Consider the following 14,376-nt stretch of genomic DNA (forward strand, 5'->3'; position numbering starts at 1 on the left):
TTGCTCAGGGGATGGTGAGTGAGTAACTACTGAAAGAGAGCTATAATGCCGTAACAGGGCTTATAAGGCCGTAAGGGACATGAAGTGGACAATCTCTAAAGAAGTCAACCGGGGGAGAAGAAGTACAAGCCAGGCTCTGAGAATAACAGGAGAGTACCAACAGGTTCCGATAGAGCCTCAATAAGGTCGACTGGGACTTTGATGATCAACGACAGCATTTTCCCGTGCCACCCAAAAAACATGCACATTGAGCATGGAATACCAAAATAAGATATGGAGAGTCAAGACATAAGAATTTAAAAATTGACATTTATTCTTGCCTGAGGCACGTGCTCGATGGTTAATGTTTCTCAAATAGCTCAACTATATAGTTGAATGTACACGACTTAACATACATTAAGTAACCCCTTGACATTACACTCATAACAGGAGGCATTACAATACAATTCAATCTAGGTAACGGGTCTGAAATAGGACAGAGAACCATCAGTGCATCCTCTTGGACTTGGCTTTCTTTGTCACTGACCTCTTATTCTGGTACAATTCTCATCCGTTATACCGCTGAGAGTTAAGGCAGTTTTTACCATCGTACAGTGGGATCATGTGTATTTAAAGCCTGCTGACATTAGGCAAGTAATTGTGCCATTGCCCTTTCTTTAAATGTCAAAGTTGTTATATTTCCTCAGTGTTTAACTGACTACTGCTGCAAGGCTAAATGGTAATTGTCATTCCTCTCATTGCTAGGTGATCAGCTCTAATTTCAAACGAGGTCTCCATTATGTGGGTAGCAGTTCAGCGATTTACAAGAGACGTGCAGTTAAGCACTTTGAATGGAAGTTATTTGTGAAATCATGTTCAATTTCTATAGTCACATAGTTCTATAAATAGCAGCACACAGTATTTCTGAATAGAACACACATTATATTTACATAATTTCAACAACAAAAAACATTTCCTTTTCACATACATGACAATGTGACTGCTAGTGTCAAAATACCGTTAGCACTTTGGTGTCATTTAGCACTTAACCAGTCTTACGGTTACATCGCCTAATAACCAACAGATCCAGTAAGAACCGTGAAATGGGGCAGGTTCCCAATACTGCTGTTACTGCTGTAATATTTGTGTGCACAGATATCATTCTAGCCAGACGTTACATGAATTGACCAGGCAAACCACTTCATGTATTATAGACTTCAAGTAAAGGCAGGAAACTGACAAAGGCATCAGTCTGTATTGTAGTCAGTCTAACCTGTAGAACCGACTGATATTGACACTCAGAGCCTTGATCATTGTCCCCCTCTAGACTGTTGTTGAAATTTCCCCTCAGCTCCTCTATGGTCAGCTCCAACAGCATCAGATATGCTTGCAAATCCTTGTTCTCTGTAAAACATAGGATACAGTCAGAATATTACAAATACAAGCAATATGACTAGATGAAACCACATTAAGTCACGCAGTAAAAGAAAAACACATGCAAGTTCACACTTACTTTAAAAGCTGTTCTAGTTCCCTTTTGATTTTGGTGACAACTGGTGGACCCTGATAGGTTAAAGAGGTGTACAACTGGACCAATGAGGCTCCAGCACAGATCTTGTCCATGGCATCTTGTCCACTGGCTACACCCCCAACTCCAATAATTGGCACCTTACCTTCAATGAGAAAGAGCAATATTGGGTGAATGAAGAGAACATTCTATACACCACAACCCACAATCAATCAATCAATCAGGCCAGTATCAGCTGCAGCAACAGCCATTAGCAGTGTTGTGATGATCCTTCATTTATCCTACCTACCTTTTGTCAAGCTGTACATCTCTCTCACAGTGCGTGTAGAGAGATCCTTGACGGGCTGGCCGCTCAACCCTCCCACCTCTTTACTCTGGGGGTCCTGTAGGGTCTCAGGCCTGGATACTGTCGTGTTGGAGACCAACAGACCATCCACACAAAGCTAAAACACAAATCATGATTACCCATTTGACCTTACCCCATAATACCAAACCTAATTGTTCCAGGCACACTTGAACGAATACACTCTGGCTGTGTTTAGACAGGCAGCCCAACTCTGATCTTTTTTTCACTAATTGGTCTTTTGACCAATCAGATTAACTCTGAAAAGGATGTGATGTGAAAAGATGTGATTGGTCAAAAGACCAATTAGTGGGAAAAAGATCCGAATTGGGCTGCCTGTCTAAATGTAGTGTGTTCGTTCACGTGTGCCTGGAACAATTAGGATGCTACACTAACTCCAATGGAATACAGAACTAACTTTTAAACAGAAGGATCATGAAAAATAAGTTACGATTTGTTCATCTTAATTCTCAATGATTGGACTGTCTGACAAATTTACTGTAACGTATCCAATACTCTTCAAATATCTGCTGTGCTTTCTATTGGTCTTTTTCCATTTGGAGTCTGTCCCCTTAAATGAACACAGAAAAACAGAAACAGTCCCCTTAACATAGAGAGTGGATAGGAGGCAACACTAATGCATTCAAATCAATTTGGTGATATAAGTCCTCTGCTGGCTAAGACCCACGGCAGCAGGACTGCTCAGATGACGGCTACAGAACAGAAGCCGACTACGTGAGTGGGGTGAGAAGTGTGCTCAGGAAGATGAGCAAACAGGAAAAACACAGATGACCAAAGTAACCAGCCCCAAGTCAAGGCTTGGTGAGTAGGCTACATAGAGAAGCCCACAGAACCACACTGACCCCCGCGTGGCCAGGCCAGGCCTCCGACTGACCCCCGCGTGGCCAGGCCTCCGACTGACCCCCGTGTGGCACGGCCTCTGACTGACCTCTGTGACCACATCAGCAATGTCCTGCTTATCCTGGGCGGTGAGGTCAGGGGCAATCTTTACCAGTACAGGTGGCCTGCTCCCCCCCTGTAGGGCATCACGCTCCTTCAGCACCTGGATGGGGGAGGTGGAATGGGGGGGGGGGGGGGTACAGGGATACACACGAGCCACCACAGACACACAGTCAATGAGATCCATCACATCCACACAGGTCAATGAGATTTAACAATGTACAGCACAACACGGAGACCAAACAAGAGCAATACAGCTGAGCAGTTGTTCCTAAGGTTAATCGTGTTCAAGCCAAACAGCGCTATGCTGTACTTGCTTGTGTGATGTGTAAGTCAATTATCTTTTGACATAGAAATCTATATGAAAGCTCACCGGCTTTATCAATAAACGTTGAACAGAAACACCAGACTTCAATAAAGGAAAAGTTGCAACAACATGCTCTCTGGAAAGCCAACTGTAAACATAACAATAAATAACATGTATGATATCACATCTGAGTTTGACATCCTGGGTAAATAAAGGATATATAAATCATATCTAGGTCAGCCAAAAATTGCCAGCCACTGACCTTGTACAGCAGTTGTCGCAGTTCCCCTTTCCCCTGCAGGTCCCTGAGGCCTGGGGTGTTGGGGCTGCTCACGTTCACCACCAGGTAATCAGCCAGAGGGCCCAGCGTCCGCACCCCCTCCAGGTAGTCTGCCGCTGCATCCTGCGACAGCTTGTTCTTTCCCAGGTTGATGCCCAGGGGCAGGCCAGCTAAAAACACACAGACAACAGGATTTATTCCAGTTATGAGTCCCTGGGAGAGGTTAAGGTCAGAACATAAATAGAATGCCAGCGACTGAATTAATGAGAATACATTGTCCGCAAGCGTCAACTGCGTCACGAGCGTATAGTGCATCAAATTACGCCTCGATAACACCAACAGCGTCTTTGCATTTTGGTACACCAGAAGTACCCCCATTTCCACCGGAACGCTGTGTTCGCCTTGCAGCATTGAGTTGCAGAGGCAGTTGCAGTGCGCTCTGTGTGGCGCATAAGTTGGATATATCGAACGCATGCATTAAACTGTATGCATAAACAGCTTGACAGAGACGGTAGGCGAAGGTGAATGTTGCACACGTATCCAGATGATGCTGAGTACCATTTTTGGGCAACACCACTGTCGGTGTGATCGAGGCATTAGGAAGCAAGTACATTTTTCTCGCGTCGACGCGGAGCAATGCTGGTGAAATTAGCAGATAAAGTGTAAAAAAATAAAATAATAATTGACTGTTGGTGCATTGTTACCTCTGGTTTAGTGTTCATAAGTTTAACTGAGCGCCAACATTATGTAGGCTGGTGCTTGTGAAAAACGGTGTAGCAATGCATGAACGCAACGACATTCTACATTTAGAAACTGGATTTGGTTTTGGGAATGATATATCACGTGAACAACAGTATCACCGTTGTTGCTTACAGCCGATTGGATTGAAATGCAGCTGAAACAACATGCATGATTAGCGAGTGCCTTGGTTGAAATGAATTAAATCGGTTCCAGAGATTGAGTGGGTTGTTGATACAAAGGGAATTTGAGGAATTGTTACGCTCTTCCCTACTTCGCTAAGTAAAGTTGTATGGTTGAAAAGGTCATTTGGGTTGTAGGCTATGGTTTATCTGACAAATAGATGACCTATTTGAAAGCAATACAGCGGCCTACCTGTTTTGATGATGGGCATATAGTCTCTAGGCTACTATGGCTGGAAAACCTAGAATGAGGTAACTCAGATATCAAGAGACTATACAACTGTTTATAAACCGATTTCCGTTACAATTACAGCTTAATAACTGGTTTACGTTACGTTGTTTATGTGAATTAATGCTTGCCAGTCTCGCACAAGCAAATTCACGCGGTTGACGGACATCCCCCCTTGTGATTTCGGCTTAATGTCCCAATCGAAATCAGTGGGGCACATTTTGTTACGAATGCTCTATTTTACTGAAAACGAGTGAAATATGCCAAATTGAATTCAATCAAACTTGAAACAAACGCTCTTCATCAACAATATAAAGCAATGTTTTAAAAATACAAAATCAGCAAAATGTCGACAAAAACATTTCAGTTGTTTGCTTTTTGACTGTCAATACAAGACAGTATGGGCAGGATAGACTCATTTGTAAGTGTTTATTATATGATCTGCAAGAGTGCGATTGGTATTAGGAACACCTCTCTGAGCCAGGGGAAAGGGAATCTCCATATAAGTATACAGGCAGAGGATTATAGTGTAGTGTAGTTGGCTGTGTGCCTGAGACACTTATAAGCTCACTGTCAAACCCATCTATCAGTCTGACAGACAGGACAGAAACATGAGTTGTGTCTCTAGTACCTTTAGTCAGCTCTACCTGGGTGCCTTCTCTTGCCTTTAGTCTCTCCCGTGCTGCTGCAAGACCACAGCTGTTGAACCCATATCTGAAACATAACCACAACATAAGAAGTTAAGTTCATGTAACACACAAAAATCCATACATTTGCCAAAAATAGCAACCATAAGCAATTTGGGATCCATTCCTTTATCATGCCATTATGATACAGTATGTGTTAATCCCTGATTTTCTAGGGTGCACATTCAATTCATTTGACTACTAAAATACATGAAAAAAATAATTGCAGTCAGTTGAGTAAAACTGTATTAAATACCACCATAAGGAAATGAGGCCTTTAATCATCTAATGCACTCATCTTGATTTAACTTCTGGGAAGCTGTGTTGTTGTACACTGAGGAGTGAAAGAAGCACTCCTGCATATTATTATACGAGGGGCTTGTTAGTCTGAGCATCTCACATCCCGGCATATCATCCATGCTAAATTGAATTAATCATATTGATTCGAGCCTAATATACAAAGACTTATTGTCATTTACTAACTAAATTAAATACAAGACAAACAACAAGGATACATCCACAGTGAGCTCCAAATGTATTGGGACAGTGATACATTTTCTGTTGTTTTGGCTCTGTACTCCAGCACTTTGGATCTTAAATTATATAAAAATGACAGCACTTTTTGTATATAGTCCCCCCCATTTTAGGGGACCAAAAGTATTGGGACAAATTCTTTTACATGTGTATTAAAGTAGTAAAAAGTTAAGTATTTGGTCCCAGACTCATAGCACGCAAATACTACACAAAGCTTGTCACTCTACAAATTTTGGGGATGCAATTGGTGTTTGTTTAGGTTTTGTTTCAGATTATTTTGTGCCCAATAGAATTGAATGGTAAATTGTTTGTGTGCATCTATAAATTGTTGCTAGTTTGTGTATGTTTGCAACTGGTTTGGGATTATTCATTTTTTAAGAGAAGATAAAAACTTAAAGAAATGAACGTAAAATAAATGTAGTGTGTCATTTTTGAGCCACTATTATTGTAAACACTTCTAAGTTAATGTGGATGCTACCATGATTACGGACAATCCTGTATGAATCATGAATAACGATGAATAAGAATGTTAGATGCACAAATATTATAACCGCTCACTATTACAATGGCATGTGAGCCAGCATTTTTGGGGGGAAGGGGGTGACGCAAAGTGACAAAATACACGTTATATGAATACGGAACTAAATACTTAACTTTTTACTACTTTAATACACATAAGTGAATTTTTCCTAAAATGTTTGGTTCCCTAAAATGGGGAGACTATGAGCAAAAAGTGCTCTAATTACTGAACGGTTCACCCGATATGGATAAAAAAATCCCTCAAATTAAAGCTGACATTATATCATTCCAAAGTACTGGAGTACAGATCCAAAACATTTTTAAAAGTGCCACTGTCCCAATACTTTGAGCTCACTGTATTAGCCCTATTGTTGTTGTTCTAGGGCAGTGTTAACATCAGTCAGTCTGTGGAATTTGCTATTCAAAACACTTAAGAAAATCACAGAACATATCAGACTCACCCCTGAAGAAATGGGATGGTTCTGGATATTTTTTCAGTGGTTTGCTCTTAAATGTTTAGAACAATGTCAAGCAAGCATAGACAGCCATGACAAAATGCACACTTCTTTATTGTGTAGCAATTATTTACAAATACTTGAATATATGGATTGACATTTGGATCTGGGATGCTTTTTCCTGAACTGAGGATTAACTTCTCTGACAACCAATATGTCCCTTCATATACACAAAGTACTGTGTTCTAACAACTCATGAATATGTATGTTTGTGCCTTGGCATCTCATTTCACAGCACTTTCAGAGAATGAAAGCGAGCGCAACGAGGTAGCAGTGTAACATTAATTTGGCACCTTAATTTAATTTTGAAGAAGCTGTGCTACAACAAATATAAAAGGGAATTCATATTGTAGTCTGTCACTAGCCTCAATGTACAAAAGTTTTTTTTTTTATGTGTAGGTGGCAGGCTTATTCCCTTTGAACAGAGTGGAGAATGACAAAATAAACTACCTGTGATGTCTCTGTTCGCTGCCGTTTGACACAGAATTCACAAGCTAAAAACATTCATCTATAATGAATGACAGTCATGCCATGGTTCAGTAGCCATGTCTTATTCATTCAAAACCGTACCGGTTGATGACCGCCTGGTCAGTGGTCAGTCTGAACACACGTGGTTTGGGGTTCCCCTCCTGGGGTTTGGGGGTGATGGTCCCCACCTCCACGAAGCCAAAGCCTAGTCTATACAGCCCGTCAACAGCCTCCCCATGCTTGTCAAATCCTGCTGCTATCCCTATGGGGTTCTTGAACTTACGGCCCATGACGTTCACTTCCTGGAATAAGAAGTAACAACTCCAGGTTAAAATATTGCCTAAATTCCATGTACACAGTGACCAAAAGAACAGTTACAACTTTGATTAAAAAATGTTTATAATGGCCTCCTGGGTGGCGCAGTGGTTAAGGGCGCTGTACTGCAGCGCCAGCTGTGCCACCAGAGACTCTGGGTTCGCACCCAGGCTCTGTCATAACTGGCCATGACCGGAAGGTCCGTGGGGCGACACACAATTGGCCTAGCGTCGTCCGGGTTAGGGAAGGTTTTGCCGGTAGGGATATCCTTGTCTCATCGCGCACCAGCGACTCCTTGTGGCAGGCCGGGCGCAGTGGTTGCAAGGCGCACGGTGTTTCCTTCTACACATTGGTGCGGCTGGCTTCCTGGTTGGATGCGCGCTGTGTTAAGAAGCAGTGCGGCTTGGTTGGGTTGTGTATCAGAGGACCTTCGTCTCTCCCGAGCCCATATGGGAGTTGTAGCGATGAGACAAGATAGTAGCTACTAACAATTGGATACCACGAAATTGGGGAGAAAAAGGGGTAAAATTCAACAACAACAAAAATCAAAACAAAAATGATTATAATGAGATTTGACTAGCTAGGGTGAGTCGAGACAGTGAGAGTGAAGGTTCTCAAACAAAGCATACATTCCGTTCTAATCTTACATCAGCACGTAAGCAAGGAGAGTGAAAACACCCAATAGGAATGAACCTAGCCTGGTTAACTGAACATAGCAAAATCTGTTTGCATGCCAGGCTAGAGGACACCTCCTCCCACACTGACCAGTGATGCTGGGTCCTGGTAGCGGTTCAGAGGCACCAGACCCAGGCCAATTAACCTCACAGCCATGACATGGGCTGTCTCTGCTCCCACAATCCTCTGCAGCAAGGGCATGAGCTGGTTGGTGTAGAAGCGCTCATCTCCCACAGCAGTGAGGTAGGAGACAAACAGGATGCTGCCGGACCCTATGATTTTCACTGCGTCCTTTAGACGCTGCAAAGAAAAATCAAACAATGTGATGGGAATAAACTGAAATATGATGCATACTGTTGTTGAAGCACATCAGGTGAACTGAGGGGTGTTGCAATTATTTTTATATTACTGGATGACAGAGAGTGATCCTGAATACCCAGAGAGACTAACGTTACCAGCTTTGAACAACCCAGGGGGTATAATTCAGCATGTCGGAGTCTGTCTAGTCATTCAGGATTCAGCAAACAGTTAACTAGCTTACCACTTCACAGAGGCTGGTTACATAAAAAAGCTAACGTTAGCTAGCTAGTCACAGGGTAGCAAGCTAAGTTAGCTAGCTCACTTCATTCAACAACACTCTGATTGTAGAAGCTAACGTGAAGTGGCTACTGTCCAGTTTCGCTTACCAAATAGTAAAAACATTGTTCATGACGAATACAAACTATTAAAACATCACAGTTTCATCAATGATGTTACCTTCAGTTGTCCCGCCATGGATGTTACATCACTTTGCAAATGTCTGGAAGCATTTCTCTCACATTGCCGAGAACCACTTCCTGAATGTAATCTCACGATACTTCAAAGGCAGCTATGAACATGTCAAGTCAGAGTTCAATGATGATTCTGCAAGATAAAAATGACAATTTGTTGTGATTAATATAATGAATTAATATGAGTAAGACAAAGGACTCATTAGTAACTCTAGTAATTCACTGAGTAAATTAGCACAAATAAGATCAAATAAAATGGCAGATGTTAAAGATGAAGGGATAGTGTATAAGCCTCAATTATTTTCATAAGCCAATTGAAAACCAAAGATGTATTGTCACAACCCTGCTCATTGTCAATATTAGGCCTTGGCTACATCAAATTAACTTGTAAAGTGAAGTAGATTGAGAAAGGTTTTTCTTCAAAATTTCTACCCTTGAGTGACGTAAACACACTTTTTCACTTTGCATGTTGTTTGAGTGTCTGTAGTGATTTTCCTAATGTAGTAAGAGTGTATTCACAGTTTTTCGAAAGAAAGCTTTCTAATTTCCATAAGATGGGCAGTGTGCCTTTCTTCCAAGACCAGTACTTGTTTCAGTTTGTAGGCTACCATAGCTCTACCATCTATAATGGATTTGTTCATACGAGCCTCTTTGTTTTTGTGGATTTCTGTGGGGATTGTATCTACGGCCAGTACAGCATGCAGTGAAGAGGACGCAGATAATACCACTTCAATAAAATTCAAACATGTGTTCGAGAATATGGCCTATGAGTTTTTTCAAAAGCCAAAGAGCTGGTATCAAGCCCAGGAGTCCTGCAAGGAGCGAGGAGGGAAACTTCTGATGGCCCTGAATTGCAAGATTAAGAGCTTCCTTGAGGACTTCTCAAATGAGAGACTCACAAAAGAACTTACTTGGTGGGTGGCTACGGGGGTGTTAGGGCAGTACCAGGGGCCGGTGATCGGTGAGTAAAAATACTGGTAAACCACTCAAAAATAATAGTAAACCACTCCATACTATGGTTCCAGGGCTGCTCTGTGTCTTTTGAACAGGTTTAGTTAGACACTGATTTCTCTATAGCTGTAATTGAAACATTATTGGTCAATCTGCTGTAACTACAACCATTTTTGGACTTATAAATTAAAAATATGTACCCATTGATTCCTGAAGAATATAACTTATAAATGCCTCATGAGCTCAGTTCAAGTGTCTTCAAAACCCAAAATATAAGCTTGTTTTACTCCAATGTTTTAAACAAACTAAATGTAAACAAACACTTTATAGCCTCAAAACATGTTTAAACTATAATGTTGATATCATGGATGGTCAGTCCTTGCATTCATAGCCCTGTCTATGAACTGGGCACAGATATCAGTTCAAGGTCAAGTTTTGATTTACATTTGGTTGAGTTGTCAACTAACATGAATTCAACAACAAAAATTCACCATGTCATTGAGTTTACTTTTATACCTTTATTTAACGAGGCAGGTAAGTTAAGAACAAATTCTTATTTTCAAAGACAGCCCAAGAACAGTGGGTTAACTGCCTTGTTCAGAGGTAGAACAACATATTTGTACCTTGCCAGCTTGGGAATTCGATCTTGCAACCTTTCGGTTACTAGCCCAACACTCTAACCGCTAGGCTACCTGCCACCCCAATGTTAAAAGTTGGGTGAAAAAAAGAAGAACATTTCGTTATATTAATTAAAAAATCCAATCAATTTTCCGCATTGATTCAACTTCGTCACATTCCCCCAAAAATGTTTTAATGATGTGGGAACAACATTGATTCAACCCGTCTTTTGCCCAGTGGGGACATTTCTCCAGCCACATCCCTCAGCTTTTTAGTGAAACAATGGCGGGGAGTATGCTTTGTTATTCTTTCAATGGCTGATTGCCTCTTTAGGCACTCTGTGAACCATGAACATTAAATTGATTTTCTAATTAAATGAGAAAGTTGAGTCATCTTAATTAAGCCACTGCTTATGGTCTTGATGGCATTCCTGAGCTATAAAGAGACCATTTGTAAATGACAGCTACCATGTACGAAGCACATCTTCACTACTGATCGCTTATCAGTGTCAAATGATGTTAGCAAAATCCATTCTTTTCATAAGCTCATATAACATATCTCCACCAGTCTTGGAACATCATAGCCATAGGGAAAGCTTAGAACCAAGCTTTCACACTTGATCCATCAGCTATGATATAAGGACATTTTAAATGATACATTGTTGTTGGAAAACAATATTAAAATAACAGTATTGTATGGAAAATAGTACATTTCATAGCTTTTCAATAATTGTTTCATGTGTCTATAGTGTATAATGCTACTGGAGAGAATGGTGCTTCTACGGGGAACGGGAGTACCCCATTCCTCTGCACCTATGTGATGATGGATCCCTTTCAGCTGGTGACTTCAACCAACTGCAGTGCCTGGCGTGGCTACCTCTGCACCCTGGGTACAGCACCTTCGCTAACCCCATTTTAACATGTAAAAAAAAGACTGTGTCCTGATCCTTATTGTAAGCAGATATGCTGCAATGTTTTCCTTCATTATTTAGTGTAGAGGCCTGAATGATATCCTGCATGACATCTGTGCTGTATAATTCTTGTTCTACAGATTTGAATTTATCTGCAAATCCATCAAATAGTATGGTAAGTGACTTTTATTAATGGCCTTTATCCGTTGTTGTAATTCTTTGGTGCAGTGTCAGTAAAGTTATTATCAAAATGAATGGTTCTTGTTGACCTCCGTAGGACAAACAGGGAGCAAGTGGCAAATCAAGACACTGGAGAAGCCATCAAATTAAAGTCAACCGTGAGTTTGTTTGGCAAGTTTGTTTCACAGTTTCAACCATTCATGTACTCCCATGAACGAAACGTCTCTCTCTCTCTCTCTCTCTCTCTCTCTCTCTCTCTCTCTCTCTCTCTCTCTCTCTCTCTCTCTCTCTCTCTCTCTCTCTCTCTCTCTCTCTCTCTCTCTCTCTCTCTCTCTCTCTCTCTCTCTCTCTCTCTCTCTCTCTCTCTCATCCTACAGGTATGTCAAGGAGTCTGTCAAGCATGGAGAATCAGGTGACCAACATCAACATGCTCCTCAAGGTCAGACATGCTGCTGTGTTAAAAGTGCAGTGTGACACATATTTCAAACTCTTTTTATCAATTGTTAACACAATTATAGTTTTCAGTGGTTGGGAGTTTGCGGTCATATCCTCTGTTTTGTTTCAGGAGGCTCAGATGGAACTGGAAAGAATGGAAATTGAAATAGGAGAGCCTACAGACGCCAATGGGGTAAAGTATCACAATGACGATGGACATGTAGTAAGATGGGTGTGGTCAGTGGAGTAGATGACAGAGTTTAGGGCCACTGGAACTTTCAGTCATAGTGCTCTCTCTCACCACAGAGATAAATTATTAGCAAATCAGCAAACAGTGAATGTAATTAAATAAATGATACTGCTGTACCTGGTCAATTTAAGCCTAACCTGAACCCTCCCCCAACAGAAAAAGTACCTTGAGCTTCTACTACAGGGAGCCCAGATGCTGTTTCCAAGTAATTTGAAATTAGACAACACGACTGCGAGCAATATCATCAGCTGCGCTGGGGGTGTCATACTCCTCAAAATGAAAAGATGTGGGGCGGACAGTGACACTAATGTGGTGGGTCAAGCAATGATAACTTTCATTATTATAACATTAAAATGTAGGCCTACATACTACTGTAAACCTATACATCTGTTTTTAGTGTTGTGACATATGACAAAAGTGGAGTTCATTGAGAGTGCATTTCGCTGATGTTCTGCTGTCTTCAAACAGGACACAGAAATGTTTGATTTGGCCTTTGAGATTTATAAGGCAGTAAGCTTGGTGGTGACCACAGAATCTAATGAGCCCTTCTTCGTGAAGCACCCAACAGGCAGCATCTACCAGATCAGGTTAGTGTTTACAACTCGGAGCTTCTCCATCTCACTCATTGGTATAGCCTCCAATTCTACACTCTTAGAAAAAAGGGTTCTAAAAGTTTATTTTTGCGGAGGGATAGGGTTCTACCAAGAACTGTTTTTGTCTGAAGAAACCTTTTTGAAAGACAAGGTATTTTGTAATGCAAATAGTTCTACCTAGTACCTTTTTCATACTTATTTGATAATTGTTTGGAAGGCAAGGCAGATTCTTTGGAAGGCAAGGGTTCTACATAGAACCCTTCTTCATCTGAATAAGCTTTATTATTGTAATTGTTTTGCTTTCAAACATTTTAACATCCAGAGTTTAAGTATTCCAATAAGTTTTAAACTGTACCTATATGGACATATTTCTGTATTTATCTGGTATTCCATTAATCATTTTACATAGACAGTACTGACATAATTGATATCTTTGCCAGGATTTCTCTTTCAAATGAGTATTTTATGTGATTTTATTGAGCAGAGACTAGGAGAATAGAAGGGAGTCTGAGTGAACCAGCAGTGTATTGTATGGTTCACAGCAAATTTGACAGTTTTTTCTAGTGTACATTTTTCAGTGTAACGTTTCTAGTGTTGAATCGGGAGTTAAATGAATTTAACAATCAGTGGTGTAAACGATCCCCAGTGTTGGTGTTAATAACCAGAGTTAAATAACATACATTTTCCTAAACAAATTGTGGGTGCAAGTTGTGGGTGACTAAAATTGCCAACCGTTGGTTATCCTCACTCTGGCTGGATTCCTGGCTAAATTCCCAAGCTGTCCCTCATACCATCACGGTCACCTAATCATCCCCAGCTTACAATTGGCTCTTTCATCCCTCTCCTCTCCCCTGTAACCATTCTTCAGGTCGTTGCTGTAAATGAGAATGTGTTCTCAGTCAACTTACCTGGTAAAATAACGCTAAAAAAATGAATAAATAAGAACTGCACATCACTTTACAAGCCAGCATAATGTGTCCTGTAAACCAGGAGTTTCTTAACACCACTGTGTTAGGGTATAATTAAGCCCTCAAAGAAAGGCCTCATGATTCGCTTAATGTTTTGTCATAAAGAGTTTAATTTTAAAGGATTATAAGACTGGTGGAAACGTTTAATTGGTTAATTGAGGGTTCTAGGAAGAACTCTTCAAAGATATAACCCTTCATAGAGGGTTCTAGATAGAACCTTTAGAGGATAAAAGGGTTCTTGGTAGAACCCTTCAGAGGGTTCTAGGCAGAACCCTTCATAGAGGGTTCTAACTAGCACCAAAAAGGGTTCCCCTATTGGAACAAACCGAAGAACCCTGTATGGTTCTACTTAGCACCTGTAAAACTATGCTTCTTGCTGTCCTCTACTTGAATGCGAGCCATCTGACTCTTGTCTCGTCTCCCTCAGCCTCACCCCATCACAA

At 41.0% G+C, this 14,376-nt stretch overlaps 1 protein-coding gene across 1 annotated transcript; it reads right to left on the reverse strand.

The window, feature by feature from the left end:
• Positions 1–289: 289 nt before the first annotated feature.
• LOC135547930 (dihydroorotate dehydrogenase (quinone), mitochondrial-like) lies at positions 290–9,089 on the reverse strand. The gene is made up of 9 exons (XM_064977142.1): positions 9,015–9,089; positions 8,349–8,558; positions 7,371–7,570; positions 5,178–5,260; positions 3,380–3,567; positions 2,800–2,913; positions 1,797–1,950; positions 1,493–1,652; positions 290–1,383 (listed from the first exon to the last, which is right to left on the reverse strand). Exons 1-9 carry the CDS (start codon positions 9,030–9,032, stop codon positions 1,290–1,292), a joined length of 1,221 nt encoding a protein of 406 aa, XP_064833214.1. The 5' UTR covers positions 9,033–9,089; the 3' UTR covers positions 290–1,289.
• Between the last annotated feature and the right edge of the window lie 5,287 nt (positions 9,090–14,376).

The sequence above is a fragment of the Oncorhynchus masou genome, chromosome 1 (genome assembly GCF_036934945.1).
Source record: "Oncorhynchus masou masou isolate Uvic2021 chromosome 1, UVic_Omas_1.1, whole genome shotgun sequence".
Taxonomy (NCBI): Eukaryota; Metazoa; Chordata; class Actinopteri; order Salmoniformes; family Salmonidae; genus Oncorhynchus; species Oncorhynchus masou.